We start from the raw sequence: 18417 nt of genomic DNA, 5'->3' as shown, positions 1-18417 counted from the left end.
TTTATAAATGCATTTTACAACCACTGAATTTGCTTTCTTTGCCACCAATATCAGACTGCATTTTTAATATTGTAGCTTCTCCAAAATAATCCATTGCTTTACTGTTTTGACCACTCCATTTTTTATAGGCGTACATGGGCTGAAGAAAGAAAACTTAATACAGAGACTTTTGGGATTTCAGCTAAATTTCTTCGTGGTCGTGGTTTTCGTGGAGGCTTCCGTGGAGGAAGGGGCCGTGGAGGAGGGAGAAGGACCTCTTCAATGCCAAGAAATAGTGGCGGTAGCAGGGTTTAGTAAGGTATAGCGTTGGATAAATTCAGAGATTTCTTTTTGGAGTATGAAGGACTGTCCTTGAGTGCATTCTTGGACTGATGTACAGGCCATTCTGTTGTAACGTGCATTTTGTTAACGAGTTCGCTCTAACATAATTGACAAATCAGAGACACTTTCTAAAGCATGCAGTTTTAAAGTGTGTATTGATTAAACACGATAACAGCCCCAGTAGTTTAAATGTGCTACTATTACACAATTTTCTTAGTACGGGATTGCACAAGAACAGAACTGCTGCATTATAGCAGAACTGACTGTAGTGTATTAAACTTTGAATTGATAAAGTCTGACAACTATTTTATTGAATGCTGACAATCTTTTTTTTCACATTAGGTGCTAAGTATTTTTGAGCAATTTTAAATGTGCATCAGATCAAGGAACATGAAGTGCTCAGACAAGGACTAATCCATATTGAATCTGGGCAGTTCTCCTAAAGTGCAAATAATTTTTAAAATCATTCTACAAACTAATTTTTTCTTTTTCTTTTCTCTTCATGAGAGGGTGTTTTTTTTTTTGTTGTTGCAGTATCTTGCTCTTGTTCCTTGCTTGTGCTTAGTTTCTGTCAAAGATGTAATGTCTTAAAGATCTGAACTGCTTTCCACAATGTAAATGAACATTGGCGGCATGGTGGCTCGGTGGTTAGCACTGCTGCCTCACAGCACCAGGGACCCAGATTCGATTCCTGCCTCTGACAACTGTCTGTGTGGAGTTAGTGCAGGTCAGGTGAATTGACCATAGTGTTAGGAGCATTAGTCAGAGGGAAATGGGTCTGGGTGGGTTACTCTTCGGAGGGTGGACTTGTTGGGCCAAAGGGCCTATAGGGAATCTAATCTAAAATGTTGCTATTTGAAATAACTTAGTCAGTGTGTTGACTTTATGCCTTGCAAGGACCTTGAGCGATAGTCTGTGCAAGTTGACTGTAGTTGGTTAATAGTGGACGTTTTTGGATGGCTATTCATGTCAGTGATGTGCATTACGAGTGAATTACTGTTTTAAATTCAGGAAACTAATGTATACTGCATTGAATAGAAATTTCAGGATGTAATGCCTGTTTTCATTTCAATGCAACTCCCTTAGTTTTATTGAGTAGACCTATAATGACGCACTTAGACCAACCCATAGAATGCCTAGCCTGAGAGAGTGCATATTGCTCTGCATTAGAATATTGGAAGGTAATATAAGCTTGAATAATTGAGTCTTTTTGAAACCTTGGGATCAAGATGCTGAGTTCTTTAACTACTATGGAAAGAATAGCCAGTGCGATGTTTTAACAATTTGAAGTGCTCACATTGGCTCCAGGTATTAATGAGAAGCTCAAACTTCAGAAACATGTCCTACTCATCAGAAAGTTGTTTGAATTTCTCCAATGGAGTGCAAAAGGGCATGCCAAGAGCAGCACCAGGCAAAGCTAAAAATGAGGTGTCAATCTGATAAAGCTAAAAACAGACTTCAGTGCCAGGAAGCATTGAGCAGTATGTGATAGCTGAGTGGTTCCACAGCCAATTCATAAGCACTGCAGTTCTGCATACTTAATCATCAATCCCTTGACAGTGACATCAAGAACGACTCTAAGCAAAATTGAAATCATAGGAATCAAAAACTCTCGAGTCAAACATGTGGCACAAATGAAGGTAATTGTGAAAATTGGAGGTTGGTAATCTCCTCAGTAAATAGCTGCTGGAGTTCCATGAGGTAGTGTCCTAGAACTAAAGTTCAGCCACTTCAAAGACCTCCCTCTTTCATAAGGTCCTAAGTGGGATGTTCAGCAATATGTGTGGCAACTCCGATACTGAAGTAGCCCATATTCAAATGCAGCAAGACTGACAAGCAACATAACAGCAGATAATTGCTGTCTCCAGTACTGTCCCTTGACATTGAATGGCATTACCTACTACCGATATATCATGGAGGTTACTGTTCACCATGGATCAGTATGTATGAATGCCAATTTCATATCCTCAGCTGGTGTGGGAATTGAACCTGCACTGTTGGTGTTATGCTGCATTGTAAACCAGCAAACTGACCTCGCCATGAAGATCCTACCTCCTTTATCTATCTGTCTGTCTCTTTCTCCTCTCCACCCCCCCCCCCCCCGATGTGATGTTTAGATATTAATTCACCACTTTGTACCCCTCTAAGAGAGCAGCCCTATGAATCTTGAACTGTGGCAACGTCTATAAATAGTGGTTATGAAAACATGTGGGAGACTAGGAATCTTCCAGCAAGTAACTACCCTCCTGATTTCTGAAAACTTGTCCACCATCCAGGCACACATCAGAAGTGTGATGGAAATCTCTCCACTTCTCTGGATGAGTGCAATTCCAACAACACTCAAAGCTTGACACTATCCAGGGATGCATTGCAAAAATTCACTAAAGTACCTTAGACCCCACCTTCCAAAACTCTGACAGCTTCCATCTTAGAAGGACAGGAGCAGCAGCAGATGCATGGGGACACTACCACCTGCAAGTTCCTCTCTTAGCCACTCACCATCCTGACTTGGCACTGTATTGTTTTCCCATCAGTATCACTGGGTCAAATCCCACAACTTAATGGCATTGTGGGTCGACTTAGAGCACATGGACTGTAGCAATTCAAGAAGGCAGCTCAGTGCCACCTCATGGGCAGCTAGGGAATATGGCCATAAATTCAGGTCCACATCCATTAGGGTAGTTTTAGTGAGGGGAAAGCATTCCAATCCAGTAGAAACAAGTTATAACAAGTCTTTACAACATGGTATTGTTTCAATCTCAATTTGAAAAGTGAAACTGAGCAACCAACTGGTCAAGACTAACCGATCAGATCAATTGTAGCTAGACTTGTGCAGACTTTTATCCTGAAGTTTCTGCAAGAGTCACAGACAAGTCATTTTATCATTTATGACATTCCCACCCTGTCTATCTTCAGAATTGGCTTATCCAAATCAAAGATACTTTCATGTTTGCCTATTGATGCAAGTGTGTTATGAAAGAGGAACATGTTTGCTTTTCAGGTTTTAAGTTTAGAGAAGGAGCAGCAAGTCCTTTTGTGAATACTTTATTTGTCATGATGCATCTAAGTTAATTACATAGCTGCTGAAAGCATTTGCATCAGTGTGCCTGGATCATGCATTAATTTTTACTTTTCGTTTACATTTCAGAGTCTCTCGACAATGCTGAGAAGATTGGGTTTTTGGGTTCTCTGTAAATACTAAGAATCGGCACTGCAGATGTTACTTGTGAACTAGTGGGTATTCATTTTTGTTTAAATACACCCAAAGGAGCAACTAGCAAGCTAGTTGTAAAATGCTGCTTCTAGTATCCTGTCAATTAAGGTTTTGTATTGATTTTGAGGTCCTTATACAGTGAAAAAGGAGTTGTTTATTTTGGGTTAACTGTGTGTTTAACAGGTGTGGGAGTAATTGCTTGTCTGTAACTGGCTAGTTTTCACAAATCGTGCACGGAAAGCTTAATTTATTTTGAAGAACAAAGCTTCCATGTTGCATCTGTTGCTGCATATGCTCAGGATTACCACCAGTCCTTTCTGCTATGATAAAGCATCCTTGTATGTAAGTGTTTGAAATGTTTCTCACCCATGCAGATTCTCAGAGCTCCATTTATGGTGCAGAAGGTTAAGGCTTGTTTTAATTCATCTATAAATTTAGATGACTCCTTTTTTTTTTTGAAGTATTACAGAATCATTAAAGGAGGGTGCAGTGAACAGTAATTGGCATGAGTCAATTATCCATGTCACTTGTATGCACTTGGAATTGAGTAACTTAAATATTTTTAGATGCATCTGTTCACTTCATTTTTGCTTAAATTGTTTGTATTGATATATCCTTGTAATTTGAAAAATGGTAAACAGTGACTTATTTTCAAGTGCTTTCCAACTGCTCTCTTCAATCTTTAATGTTTGGAGTTGCTTTTCTGTTAACTTTCATGTTTGCATGGGTGAAAAGGATGGCTTCATTTAACCTGCATTTATCTGTAACTGTTTTATATTGGTAGCTTAATTCAGACTCCTGGAGGCTGGTATGGGTCAGCTGGCTCCCAGCAAATAGTGTGAAAAATGGCTCCTTTTTTAACTTGAATACACTTATTCATGTACAATACTGCCACCAGGGTAAAGGAGCTGAATTTAGCAACATAAATATTGAAACTGCTCAATGATGTTGGTCTCCTAGAATCTGGATAAATGATGCCACTATAAAAATCAGTGTAAATATGTCAATTGGTAATCAATCTGATGCATGCCCCTGGTGTAAATATTCTGAATGAGCTTCCATATTTTTAAGTTTAATGCATTCACACTAAAGGTGCAATGTTAATGGGAGTTCAACTGCTAAATACTTATGGGATACACCTCGAGGCACAATAGATTATATAAATTCTTGGGTTGTAGCATGTGCATAACTATGGGTTATTTTGTCTGACACCACAATTTACGAATGTGCTGGATTTAAATTTGTGAAACATTGAGTTCAGAAGTTTCTTTTAGTGCTATATGTACCAAGAATTGCATGGAAAGCCAGGTATGATACAAAATCTGGATGTTCACTGCAGTGTGCAAAATAAGGATAATCATTTTGAGAAGGAAATGTGCAACGGTGCTCTGTACAAAGCTAATGTGTTTTGAATGTGTTAAAATACCTGCAGATGTTTGTGTTGTATAAACTTTGTTTCATTTAAAACTTTTTTGGCACTTGTTGATCTGGGAAGAGTTGGCTAGCTTTTGAAGATCACTACCTTCATAGCAGAGCATTAATTGTTCTACAAGCTAGCCTGTTATTGCGCACACTTTGAAATTTTGAAACTGACATTATGCAATGTCACAAAGCCATGGTAACTGCACTCTTGTAGCAATAAATATTGTGTGAAGTACACTTTAACCACATTGGGAAAATACCCTAATGATTTAATAAATGATGAGCAAAGGTACTTTCTCTGTCCCTTTTTATTTTTTAAAATCCTTACTCGGCTTGATCTGACAAAGCTTGTGTGACAACCTTTTCCGAGTGTAGATGCCTAAACAAAGGGTGAGGGCAAAAGTAACAATCTTATTTACTAGATAGTTGTATCCATCGTGACCTTGCAAAAATTCTCTTGAACGCAAGCTGCTTTGTGGTTCTTTAGTCATGAATCAGATTTCTTTGTACAGTTGATATAAGCTCATTAACCAAGGTGAGACTGATCATCAGATGTACACATCTGGTAAAATGCAAGAAACTTGTCTCAACATGGTTCCTTCATTTGGTTTTGCTCAGGCTTTGTTTAAGAACTTAACCTCAATCATCTCCAATCTGCTTGCATGTCAACTTGGCGGCCAACAAGTAGGTGGGTCCCTCCTATCACACATTCACTGTGTAGTTCTTCAGATTCTCTGCACATTTCTATAACTGTTAGTGGAAGTATTGGATTGCACTTAAATGCCATTCTGCTCTTTCAATTTCAAGGTAGGAGTTCACTCTGCAATTTCCAGTTGATTATAGGCTGAGGCATGTGCCATTTTCCTTAATTCCAAACAGTTTAAAAGTGACTTGTTTCAAATGTTCTATGAAGTGATTTCCTTTGGTCTGATTCTTCAACTCCCCTTCTCATGTTTCAATAATTTGTGCTAGCCACAATAATAATTTAAGGGAAGGTTTCCACTTGAGCATTGCCTAATTCTGTTGTCCGTTTCACTATCATTGCCAAGGATGATCAATAGAGGTCCTATATGGATGTGTTTCCATATCTTCTGCAGGTTGATGTATACAGTGTGGAGGTTCTTCCTTCCTATGTACATAGTAATCTCAATCTACATCAATTTTTACAGAAATCCTATCTTCGTCCTACTTCATGCCTGTAAGGCATCTATGCTCCCAAGATATCAATGTTTCACAGCCCTGCAAATAACCAGCAAGTACTGCTTTCAGAATAGCTGCTTTTCTTCCAGTTAATGTCTTTGAGAAAGCCTGTGGTCTTGGGTACATGAGGATTTCCTGCAAAAGGGTAGGACTTCAAATTGGTGTCTATTACTACCACTTTCAGATGGAAATCCTTTGTCAGGATTATTAGTGGTTCATTTTGAAAAATTGATAAGACTTCAAGAAAACAGGGTGACAGTTTATTTTATTTCATATATACTTGAAGTTTTAACAGGTCAAAGCTGTTACAGAAGAAGCTTTGTACAGTATAAAGCATGCATATTCCAATTTCCACACTTTCAGTATCTTTATTCCCACAATCTTCATTAGTATTAAAGGGGTGCTGCTTTCTGAGATGAGGAATTTTTTATGGTTGTTCTTTGGAACTCCTTGTCTAACAACTGTGGCGGCAGTATTTTTAAGACTATATTTCTTCATCAGTTCGGAGCATCGGAGAAAAGTAAAGAAAATGGAGGCAATGAGGGCCTACTCATGACTATTTCTTATGGTCTCATTGTTCCTTTATTTAAAGCTTTTGATAGTATGACTTCTAGCAACTAAACTTGTCTGGATGCCTTTTGTTGTTACAAACTATTATAACTTTTTTTATATGGCTAAAGCTTTAATCCTTAACTAATTCCCTTTCGTTCCCCTGACCCCTAATCCAAGATGGTCATTACAGTGGGGTTATCTTTTCCTTTTGTGCTCTGCTACCCATTGATAGTGGTTAGGTATCCAGCCGAGGGTTGTAAAACTGAAGTCCCTTAATCAAATGCTCTGATTCCTGAATCCCCACTCAATCTTCTGTGAGCATCTGGTGTAATAACCTGGACATATCTTGATGCACAACTATTAATTTTGTAATCAAGGCCTAGGCGAACATTTGATTCAATGGCTATATCTGTATATTTGTTCCTTAGTTCCATAGTTTTTAGATTAGATTATTTAGTGTGGAAACAGGCCATTCGGCCCAACAAGTCCACACTGACCCTCCGAAGAGCAACCCACCCAGACCCATTCTCCTACGTTTACCCCTGCACCTAACACTACGGGCAATTTAGCATGGTCAATTCACCGAACCTGCACATTTTTGGACTGTGGGAGGAAACCAGAGCACCCGGAGGAAACCCGCGCAGACTCTGGGAGAATGTGCAAACTCCACACCAACAGTTGCCTGAGGTGGGAATTGAACCCGGATCTCTGGCGCTGTGAGGCAGCAGTGCTAACCACTGCCACTGTGCCACCAGGTAGGAAGGTCTAGATGTTCAATGTTCTCCACTAAGCCTGGACCTGTTGCTGGAGTGATTTGTATGTCCTATACACCCCTAGTGCCTCAGCCCAGACTAGGATGAGTTGTTAGTTGCTTGTGGGATAACAACATCAGAGAACTGGTTTAGATATTTCTGTGCTTTCTGCAGCTTGCCTTTTTGTACATACATCAGTGAGTTCTGCCTGAGATAAAAGGTAGGGGGGAGGGAATTTGGGGGAGGGGCACTGGGAGTACGACAGGTGGAAGGTGGTGAGGCTGATAGGGCGGAGAGGTCAGGAAGAAGATTGCAGGTGCTGAATCTGGGGGATGGGACTGAGATAAGGTGGGGGGAGGGGAAATGAGGAAACTGGAGAAATCTACATCCATCCCATGTAGTTGGAGGGTTCCTAGGCGGAAGATGAGGCGCTCTTCCTCCAGGCGTCGTGTGGTCAGGATCTGGCGATGGAGGGAAGACAGGCCGCCTACTGCATCTGATGTGGTCTCCTCTACATTGGGGAGACAGGCCACCGACTTGCAGAATGTTTCAGGGAACACCTCTAGGACACCCGCACCAACCAACTCAACCGCCCCGTGCCTAACACTTCAACTCCCCCCTCCCACTCCGCCAAGGACATGAAGGTCCTTGGCCTCTTCCATCGCCAGACCATGGCAACACGATGCATGGAGGAAGAGCGCCTCATCTTCCGCCTAGGAACCCTCCAACCACAAGGGATGAATACAGATTTCTCCAGCTTTCTCATTTCCCCTCCCCCCACCTTTTCTCAGTCCCAACCCTCAGACTCAGCACCGCCTTCTCGCCCCTCCCCAAATTCCCTCCCCTCTACCTTTTATCTCAGCCTGCTTGGCACACCAGCCTCATTCCTGAAAAAGGGCTTATGCCCGAAACGTCAATTCTCCTGCTCCTCAGATGCTGCCTGGCCTGCTGTGTTTTTCCAGCATCACATTTTTCAACCCCAAATAATCTTACACCTATGCACAAATGGGTCTGCACGGTAGCATTGGTATAACTGGGATTGTCAAAACAACTGACATGTATAACCCATTCCACACTAATGTTGTATACATGTCAAATCCTTGACTGAGTGTCCATACCTCACCATGAATTTCAGATTCTCCCTAGTCAGTGTGTCTATAATCTGTAGGTACTGCTGATATATTTGATTTGCATTATTTAAAATTTTGTTTTGATTTCCTTCTAATGGACTAGACATGACCCTGTAGTACTCCGGGTCAGCTCTGAATTACCGGTGTAGTATTGGTCTGTACTAAGCTGTCTGTCCTGTCCCTTTACTAAATTTTCCTTAAGTTGAGAACCTAAAGCCTGAACTTTTCGGCTTAACAGTTGACCAATCAATTTTACTCGAGGTTGCTGTATTGAGTGCTGTGGTGACATTGACCAGACTCAGTCAAGCTTCCCTTTCACTGGGGTGCAGCCATTTCCCACCGTTTTAACCAAGCAGCCTATGTTGTCATTTTGCTTTAAAATGGTGCTAGTTTGATCTGTGGTGTGTATGGTGCTAGTTTGATCTGAACACTACTCTGGTAAACAAATTTTGGAGGTGTTTAGATCGGGTACCAACTCATGGTGTACATCTATCATACAAGTTCTCATTTTTGTTCATTAGCAGAAGTCTATTTTCTAGTACAAATTGACAATTAATTCTTAATTACTACCACTTAGATGCAAATGCATTAACTATCAAATTAACTTGAGCATCCTACAGCTTTCAGTTAATCTGTACCCAATTTGTGGCTGTTTCCTTTCCTATTAATTGCCTGTGTTCTCAAAACAAAGTACGATACGGTTTGTCTTCTCACTGGTCTTATTTACTTACAACATCATTACCAAATTAAACAATTTGATCCCAGGCTTTAACATCTTTGAAAATTTAATCTTACATTTACAGTTATTTTACTATTCCAGATTCAAACAAATGTTTTTTTAATCTATGCTTTACTTCAATTCATTCTGTCACTGCTATGGCTTTTTTTCTTGGCTTATCTTAGCATCTCTCCAAGGAGCCTTGGCTACTCAAGAAATGAACAAAGGAAGGTCTCATCCTGCTCCATAATTTTTTTTTGGCTGTCTGTGTGCCCTTTCACAACCACAGTTTCAGCCTCCCTGCTCAAGAAGTGGTATCTCCACTCAGCTTTGACTTTGCCATCTAACTCTTTTTTTGCCTGAGAATTAGTGTGGTACTAATTCTCACCCAGCACATGTTATTCCAGGACCTCCTTCAGACTGTTTAGCTCTCCTCCACATTTTGTCCAATTTGGCGCTCTGCTCCAATTGCTGATGGTAGATTAAAACAGTCACCCATATGTTGTATTAGTGCCAGGATTGTGACATGATCTGAGTGTGTGCCAAATTACCATTGGTAATCAATTGATAAATCAATAAGATGTCAGGAAAATAGGATTATGCTTATTTTATATGCTCATGGAGGAGTTTTAGCATGTCAAAGTCAGTTATGGCATTCTGTCAAGTTTTATCTATTACTGTGTGCGTATTGAATTCCACACTTCAACATTCACCTTTTCCATTAGTTTTGTTTGGCATAATCTTAAAGGCATTCTGTTCCTCATTCAAGGCTTTTAACTGCATGGCTTCTGACTACTAACCATGATTGCCTGAATGCCTTTATTTCTTAGTTTCCACATGCTTTGCTTATTACTGACTTATATGTTTAAAGCATTAAACAATCTCCTACAAACCATTCAGCATATAGCTCCTAAGTGGGAGACTAAATCTGTAAAGCTGCTCTGGCTCAGCAGTAGCACTCTTGCCTCTGAACCGCAGGGTTCAGGATTCAAGTTCCGTTGCAGGGCTTGAGCCAAAAAATATCAAGGTTTATGTTCAAATACAGTGCTGAAGGAATATTGCTTTTGTTGGAGGGGTTGTCTTTTGGGTGACATGTTAAATTGAGTTCCCATCTGCCTGTTCAGTATTTTAAAGCAGGAGTGTTATTCCTTGTGTACAGCCCAAAATTTAATCATCTGTCAACATCATAATTTCTGGTTGTATTGAGTTGCTGTTTGTGGGAATACAATGTACACATTACCTGCCTTATCAGAGCAATAACTATACTTTCAAGATCTGCGAAACATTTTTAAGTCCGTTTCATGCCACAAGGCACTATGTAAATACAAGTGTTCGTTTTTGTTACATGAATGCCCCTTCAAATGTATTTCTCTGCAGCAGTAGTCTTACTCCCACCAGCTAGTCTCATACAATGGTGGAACCCAGTCAGGCACTTTGACAAAGTTTGGAAGATGAATATTGGTGTATTGCATTACCCGTGATCAGGCAAGTCCATATTGCACTTTTGAAAGTAAAAGCAAACTTTAATTCTCTTAACCAGATCAACTGCACATGTAATACTGTGAGCATTGATAGGTCTGGGGAAATCAAGTCAATCACAAGAAATCATTGAGTTTGCAGATATCTTTTGCAGAACTGTTTATTATTTGTCAACAGAACAAGGGTTTTAGTTTAGTTTTCAGTAGTTAGGGGAATAAACTTGCTATGTATCTCTTCCTCACAGCAAAATGCTCGAGTTCCTCTTTGCCAACAGCTTTCTGGGTTCTCTAGCTACTTAATTGACCAACTGTTGGAATTTGTTATGGCCCCTCACCCCCTCTTTCCCCCCCCTTCTCATTTTGGGAAAGTATATTTTCAAATTGATTAGTTATTCCTCTCCCAGTGCTGTCGAAGCCCTGCTGTAGTCACAGTTGTGGGAGGTGAATGCTTTTTTCCATTCAAAACTACAGTCTTTGTTACCCTGTCCACCAATGTTTTTAGTTTGAGATCCAAAGACATATGTGTCCATGCCTCCTCTTGTTACAGGGCTATGAGAACCATGTCCTCTGTTATCATCCACCCCCACCTCAAAATAGTTTTCCATGCCCACTATATTATGGGCCAGTGTCCAGTCTGAATTAAACATTTCTAGCTGGTCCAATTTATTTATTATTGTTATGGACCAGATTAAACTCCTTTCAAATACATCAAGGTGATAGCATAGACCCTAACTCTGTTTGTTAGTTATAAAAGCTAACTTCAGGAGTTCAGCTTTCCTGATGGGAGTGGGAGGAGTGACAGTAAGGACCAGAGAAGAAATTTTAAACTCTATAAAGGTTTACCTTGTGTATAGGCAGAGCGCACACTGAGCAGAAACAGACACTGGACTGCTGGATAAGTGAGGCTTTATTTGGGTGGTTGCTTTACCCCAGATACTACTTGAATAGTGTTTCCCACCCGTCGCTGTCATCATCCTCTAGCCGAAAAAGTGTGCGCCGATTGGTAAGGTGACTGGCTTGTGTTTTTCTGTAGTCTCGTTGGGAATTTAGAATAGTGGAAATGGAGGTTAGGGCAGTTGAATGTTCCTCCTGCAGAATGTGGGAGGTAAGGGTCACCAGTAGTGTCCCTGCTGACTGCATCTGTGCACCCAACTCCAGCTCCTCAAACCGTGTTAGGGAACTGGAGTTGGATGAACTTTGGGTCATTTGGGAGGCGGAGTGGATTATTGAGGAGTTACAGGGAGGTAGTCACACACTGGTAAAGAAGGTTAGATGGCTTACAGTCAGGGGACAGAAAGGGAACCGGCAGGCAGTGCAGGGATCCCCTGTGGCCATTCCCCTCAAGTATACGGTTTTGGATACAGTTGGGGGGAGATGACTTACCAGGGGTAAGTAATGGGGCACAGGTCTCTGGCACATAGTCTGTCCCTGTTGCTCAGAGGGGAAAGGGGAAGAGGAGCAAAGGATTAGTAATTTGGGACTCCATAGTTAGGGGACAGAGGTTCTGTGGGAATGAGGGAGACTCAAGTTTGATGTGTTGCTTCCCAGATGCTTCCCAGAGTTTGTGGTGTTTTCGGAATCCTTGAAGGGGAGCAGCCCCGAGTTGTGGTCCACATAGGGACCAATGGCATAGGTAGGAACAGAGATGGGGATTTAAAGCAAAAATTCAGGGAGCTAGGGTTGAAGCTTAGAACTCTAACAGTTATCTCTGGTTTTTGCCTGTGCCATGTGCTAATGAAATTAGGAATATGGAGAAGAGTTGAACATGAGGCTACAGGGATGGTGCAGGAGGGAGAGTTTGGGATTCCTGGATAATTGGGGTTCTTTCTGGGGTAGGTGGGACCTCTACAAACAGGATAGTCTTCACCTAAACTAGAGGTACCAATATCCTGGGGGGGAAATATTTGCTAATGCTCTTCAGGTGGGTTTAAACTGATTGATTCAGCTGGGAGATGGGAACTGAAATTATGGGAGGATGAGAGTAGTGAAATCAGAATAAGATTTCAAGATCACAAGAAGGTACCAGCAGGCAAGAAACTGGTTTGAAGTGTGTCTACTTCAATGCCAGGAGCATCCGGAGTAAGGTGGGTGAACTTGCAGCATAGGTTGGTACCTGAGACTTTGATGTCATTTCAGAGACCTGGGTAGAGCAGGGTCAGGAATGGTTATTACAGGTTCTGGGATTTAGATTTTTCTGTAAGAACAGAGAAAAAAGTAAGGGGGGGTGGTGTGGCACTGTTAGTCAAGGACAGTTATGATTGCTGGAAAGACGTTTGAGGACTCGTCTACTGAGGTAGTATGGACTGAGATTAGAAACCGGGAAGGAGAGGTTACCCTGTTGAGTTTTCTATAGGCCTCCAAATATTTCCAGAGATGCAGAGAGTAGGATAGCAAAGATGCTCCTCAATAGGCGCAAGTGTGACAGTGTAATTTAACTTTCCAAATATTGACTGGGAATATGAGAGTTCAAATAATTTAGATGGGTCAGTTTTTGTCCAATGTGTGCAGGAGGGTTTCCTGACAGTATGTAGACAGACCAACCAGGGGTGAGGCCACATTAGATGTAATACTGGGTAATGAACCCGGCCAGGGTGTTAGATTTGGAGGGAGGTGAGCACTTTGAGTGACCACAATTCGGTTATGGTTACTTTGATGGAAAGGGATAGGTATATACCACAGGGCAAGAGTTATAGCTGGGGGAAAGGCAATTACCATGTAATTAGGCAAGATTTAGGACACATAGGATGGGGAAGGAAACTGCAGGGGATGAGCACAATTGAAACATGGAGCTTATTCAAGGGCCAACTACTGAGTCCTCGGTAAGTATGTACTGATCAGGCAGGGAGGAAGTTGAATCTCTTGTCAAGAGGAAGGTGGCTCGTGTTAGGATGAACTGATGGCTCAGCTAGCGTGCTTGAGTGTTAAAAGTTAGCCAGGAAAGACCTAAAGAGAGAGAGCGAAGAGCAGCCAGGTGGGGTCATGAGATGTCATTGGTGGGTAGGATCAACCCTAAGGCTTTCTCTAGTTATATCAGGAATAAAAGAATAACTAGAGTAAGATTAGGGCTAATCAAGCATAGTAGTGGAAGGTTGTGTTGAAGTCCAGGAGTTGGGGAACCACTAATTGAATACTTTTATTCAGTTTTCACCATAGAAAAATAAAAGTGGTCGAAGAGAGTACTGATACTACTAGACTCTCGCCCATAGGTGTTCAAAGTTGTGAGAAAATTTGTAGCTCGGGTGCTCGTTGTTGTGGTTCTGTTCGCCGAGCTGGAAATTTGTGTTGCAATAAGCACATCGACCTGGACCCAATATACCGACCACTGCAGCGGACAGCTGGAACTGACAACCGGAAGCGGCAGAGACAAACCACTACAAATGCCGGAGGAAAGATCACAGAAACGCTTCACAGGAGGTTCCCAAACACTGAGAATGTCACCTAGACAGGGGACGAAACGTCTGCAACACAAATTCCCAGCTCGGTGAACAGGACCACAACAACTACTAGACTAGATGGGATTAACGTGCAATCCTGGAAATTAGACCTGTGAGCCGTACTTTACCCACAACCAAAGTGTTGGAAAAAGTTATGAGACAGGATTTATAATCTAGAAAGGAATAATTTGATTAGGGATAGTCAACACAGTTTTGTGAAGGGTAGGTCATGCCTCAAACCTTTGAGTTCTGAGAAGGTGACCAAACAGATGCATGAGGGCAAAATGGTTGATGTGGAGTATATGGATTTCAGTAAGGCATTTGATAAGGTTCCCCATGGTAGGCTATTGCACAAAATATGGAGGCACGGCATTGAGAATGATTGAGTGGTTTGGATCAGAAATTGGTGAGTTGAAAGAGGGCGGTTGATGGGAAATGTTTGTCCTGGAGTTTAGTTACTAGTGGGGTACTGCAAGGATCTGTTCTGGGTCCACTGTTGTTTGTCACTTAATATAAATGACCTGGATGAGTGCATAGAAGTAAAAGTAAGTTACTATGGATGCTAGAATCTGAAACCAAAAGAGAAAATGCTGGAAAATCTCAGCAAGTCTGTAAGGAGAGAAAAAAGCTGACATTCAGAGTCTAACTGACCCTTTGTCAAAGGGTCAGTTAGACTCAACATCAGCTCTTTTTCTCCTTACAGATGCTGCCAGACCTGCTGAGATTTTCCAGCATTTTCTCTTTTGAGTGCATTGAAGGATGGGTTAGTAAATTTGTAGATGGCACTAAGGGCGGTAGAATTCTAGATAGTGATGAAGTATGCTGGAGGTTAGAGACATTAATGATAAGCTGCAGAGCTGGACTGAGGTGGCAAATGGAGTTTAATGCAGAGAAGTGTGAGGTGATTCACTTTGGAATGAGTAACGGGAATGCAGAGTACTGGGCTAATGGTAAGATTCTTGGTCGTGTAGATGAGCAGAGATGTGTCCAGGTACATGGGTCCTTGAAAGTTGCCACACTGGTTGATAGGGTGTTTAGAAAAGCATACGGTGTGTTAGCTTTTATTGGTAGAGGGATTGAGTTTTGGAACAATGAGATCAGCTGTACAAAACTCTGCGGCCACATTTGGAGTATTGCATACAGTTCTGGTCACTGCATTATAGGAAGGATGCAGAAGCTTATAAAAGGGTTCTGAGGAGATTTACTTAGGACGTTGCCTGGTGTGGAGGGAAGGCCTTATGAAAGGCTGAGGGACTTGAGGCTGTTTTTGTTAGAGAGTAGGTTGAGAGGTGACTTAATTGAGATACATAATCAGAGGGTTAGATAGGTTGGACAGTGAGAGCCTTTTCCCTCTGGTAATGGCTAGCATGAGGGGACATAGCTTTAAATTAAAGGCTGATAGATATAAGACTGATGTCAGGCAGTTTCTTTACTCAGTAGTAGGGGTGTGGAATGCACTGCCTGCAACAGTAGTAGATTTGTCAACTTTAAGGGCATTTAAATTGGATAGGCATATGGACAAGAATGGAATAGTATAGGTGAGATGGGCTTCACATTGGTTCCCCAGATCGGCGCAACATCAAGGACTGAAAGGCCTGTACTGAGCTGTAATATCCTTATTTAAAGGCAAGTGTCAGGATTAGACTACTCCATGTTCAGCAAAACATTTTTGTTTAATCTTATTTTACAGTTAAAGGAAACAATTAGTATAACTTTTTTTGTTCTCGTGTTTTCCAATAGATTATGGAATAGTTGCTGTTTAGCTAAATACAGTAACACTCCATATAAACACTCTTGGCACAAGCAAATTCAGTAGATTGCCTCATGTAATATTTCTCCAGTCTAAGGAAAGAATATGAAAATTCTGGCGAAGACGACTCCAGTGTTTTGCTGTAGTAGGGAGAGGTGTATGGCAACTTCATAGAACCCATACAACTACTGAAAACTAAACTAAGAGCCTTTTTCTGTGGGAGCCTGACTCCACACTCGCTCTGCTTTTATTTTATCAACTTCTTTAAAAACCCAAAGGTCCTTCAAGCTGTTTATTGACTTGGAACAGACTGCTTGGCATGTCTATTTCAACCTGTCCATTTTTTTTTTTTAAAAAAAGATCAAAAGCCACTTAAACTCACACCTCCCCTCTTTTAAAAGAAAATCAATACACAAAGCTTCATTTTTAAGCATGCAGATGTTCAATTCTATAGTCCATTTCAATCTATTTTTCTGCTACTGAACACATGTAATGGCTGTAACAATAAATGCTATCTAAACAGTTTGGTATTTCTCCAAGTTTTTTGGAAAATTTAAAATATTTAAAGGGATTGTTATTACCAAACCTGCTTCCCACAGTGCATCGAACAATCCAATGATGCTCCGAGTGTATCTTCCATTTAAGACTCCAAATCTCCAGATGTTGCTGTACACCATACATGAAATTACTTTATTGGTTAGTCTTTGAAATCTGGCTGGCACATTTTTCATGCCAAAGGGCATGACTTAAACTGATACAGTCCATTTGGCATCATGAAAGCAGAAATTCCCTCTGTACTCTCTGATCAAGGTAACTACCAGTATACTTTGCTTAAGCTTCAAAATATAAATTGCTTGTCTAATCTTTGCAATATGGTCTTCCAGCCATGGAATAGGATATGAACCAAATTTCAAAATTGTATTGACTTTGCAGTAATCAATGCATAACCATTGGGTCCCATCTGGTTTGGCACCATTAGTATGGGTGAATATGCTCAAATGGTATTTTGATAGGGAAGGAAAACAAAAGGAGAATGTGGTCCTAGTTTCAACTCAATGAAGAACCAATACCAAATAAATTTGAATGATATTCTTCAAAAATTGGGATAAATTGAGTCACCTTCCAGAGGAAAATTGAAATGATCTGAATGCTATTACCAGAAGACCATAACACACAGGAGTGGAAGTAAGGCTATTCAATCATGGCTGATGGGCATTTCAACTCCACTTACCCGCATTCTCCCCGTAGCCCTTAATTCCTTGTGACATCAAGAATTTATCAATCTCTACCTTGAAGACATTTAGCGTCCTGACCTCCACTGCACTCCGCGGCAATGAATTCCACAGGTCCACCATTCTCTGCCTGAAGAAATGTCTCCGCATTTATGTTCTGAATTTACCCCCTCTAATTCTAAGGCTGTGTAGCCAAATGCCAACTCGAGGACACCTCTTCCTACTGCCCCCTCGACCATGACCCCACCCCCCCCATCACCAAACCATCATCTCCCAGACCATACAGAACCTCATCACCTCAGGAGATCTCCCACCCACAGCTTCCAATCTCATAGTCCGGGAATCCCGCACTGCCCGGTCCTACCTCCTTCCCAAGATCCACAAGCCTGACCACCCTGGCCGACCCATTGTCTTAGCAGGCTCCTGCCCCACTGAACTTATCTCTACCTACCTCGACACTGTTCTATTCCCCCTAGTCTAGGAACTCCTCACATACGTTTGAGACACCACCCACGCCCTCCACCTCCTCCAAGACTTCCGTTTCCCCGGCCCCCAATGCCTCATCTTCACCATAGATATCCAATCCCTCTACACCTCCATCCGCCATGACCAGGGCCTCCAAGCCCTCCGTTTTTTCCTCTCCAGACATCCCCAACAGTACCCTTCCACTGACACACTCATTCGTTTGGCCGAACTGGTCCTCACCCTTAACAATTTCTCCTTCGAATCCTCCCACTTCCTCCAGACCAAAGGGGTAACCATGGGCACACATATGGCTAAGTAGAACAGTTGATCTTCTGTAATTACACCGGCATCACTCCCCACCTCTTCCTCCGCTACATTGACTGCATTGGTGCCGCCTCATGCTCCTGCGAGGAAGTTGAGCAATTCATCAACCACCAATATATTCCACCCTGACCTTAAATTTATCTGGACCATCTCTAACACCTCCCTCCCCTTCCTGGACCTCTCAATCTCCATTAATGGCGACCGACTTGCCACTGACATTTTTTACAAACCCACCGACTCCCAGAGCTACCTGGATTACACCTCTTCCCACCCTACCTCTTGCAAAAATGCCATCCCGTATTCCCAATTCCTCCGCCGTATCTGCTCCTAGGAGGACCAGTTCCACCACAGAACACACCAGATGGCTCCTTCTTTAGAGACCGCAATTTCCCTTCCCACGTGGTTAAAGATGCCCTCCAACGCAT

The 18417-nt window shown here is 41.7% G+C and overlaps 1 protein-coding gene across 6 annotated transcripts in view; it reads left to right on the top strand.

The window, feature by feature from the left end:
• lsm14b (LSM family member 14B) overlaps positions 1-5249 on the top strand; it is a 69866-nt gene extending 64617 nt beyond the window's left edge. For all 6 annotated transcript variants that reach the window (XM_043710661.1, XM_043710660.1, XM_043710659.1 and 3 more), the window contains 2 exons: positions 129-298; positions 3470-5249. In XM_043710661.1, coding sequence (XP_043566596.1) covers positions 129-294 — 166 coding nt within the window. In that variant the 3' untranslated portion in view covers positions 295-298; positions 3470-5249. The remainder of the gene's footprint in view (positions 1-128; positions 299-3469) is intronic.
• The last annotated feature ends 13168 nt before the right edge of the window (positions 5250-18417 follow it).

The sequence above is a fragment of the Chiloscyllium plagiosum genome, chromosome 20 (genome assembly GCF_004010195.1).
Source record: "Chiloscyllium plagiosum isolate BGI_BamShark_2017 chromosome 20, ASM401019v2, whole genome shotgun sequence".
Lineage (NCBI taxonomy): Eukaryota > Metazoa > Chordata > Chondrichthyes > Orectolobiformes > Hemiscylliidae > Chiloscyllium > Chiloscyllium plagiosum.
This window is presented reverse-complemented; position numbering and strand designations above follow the sequence as displayed.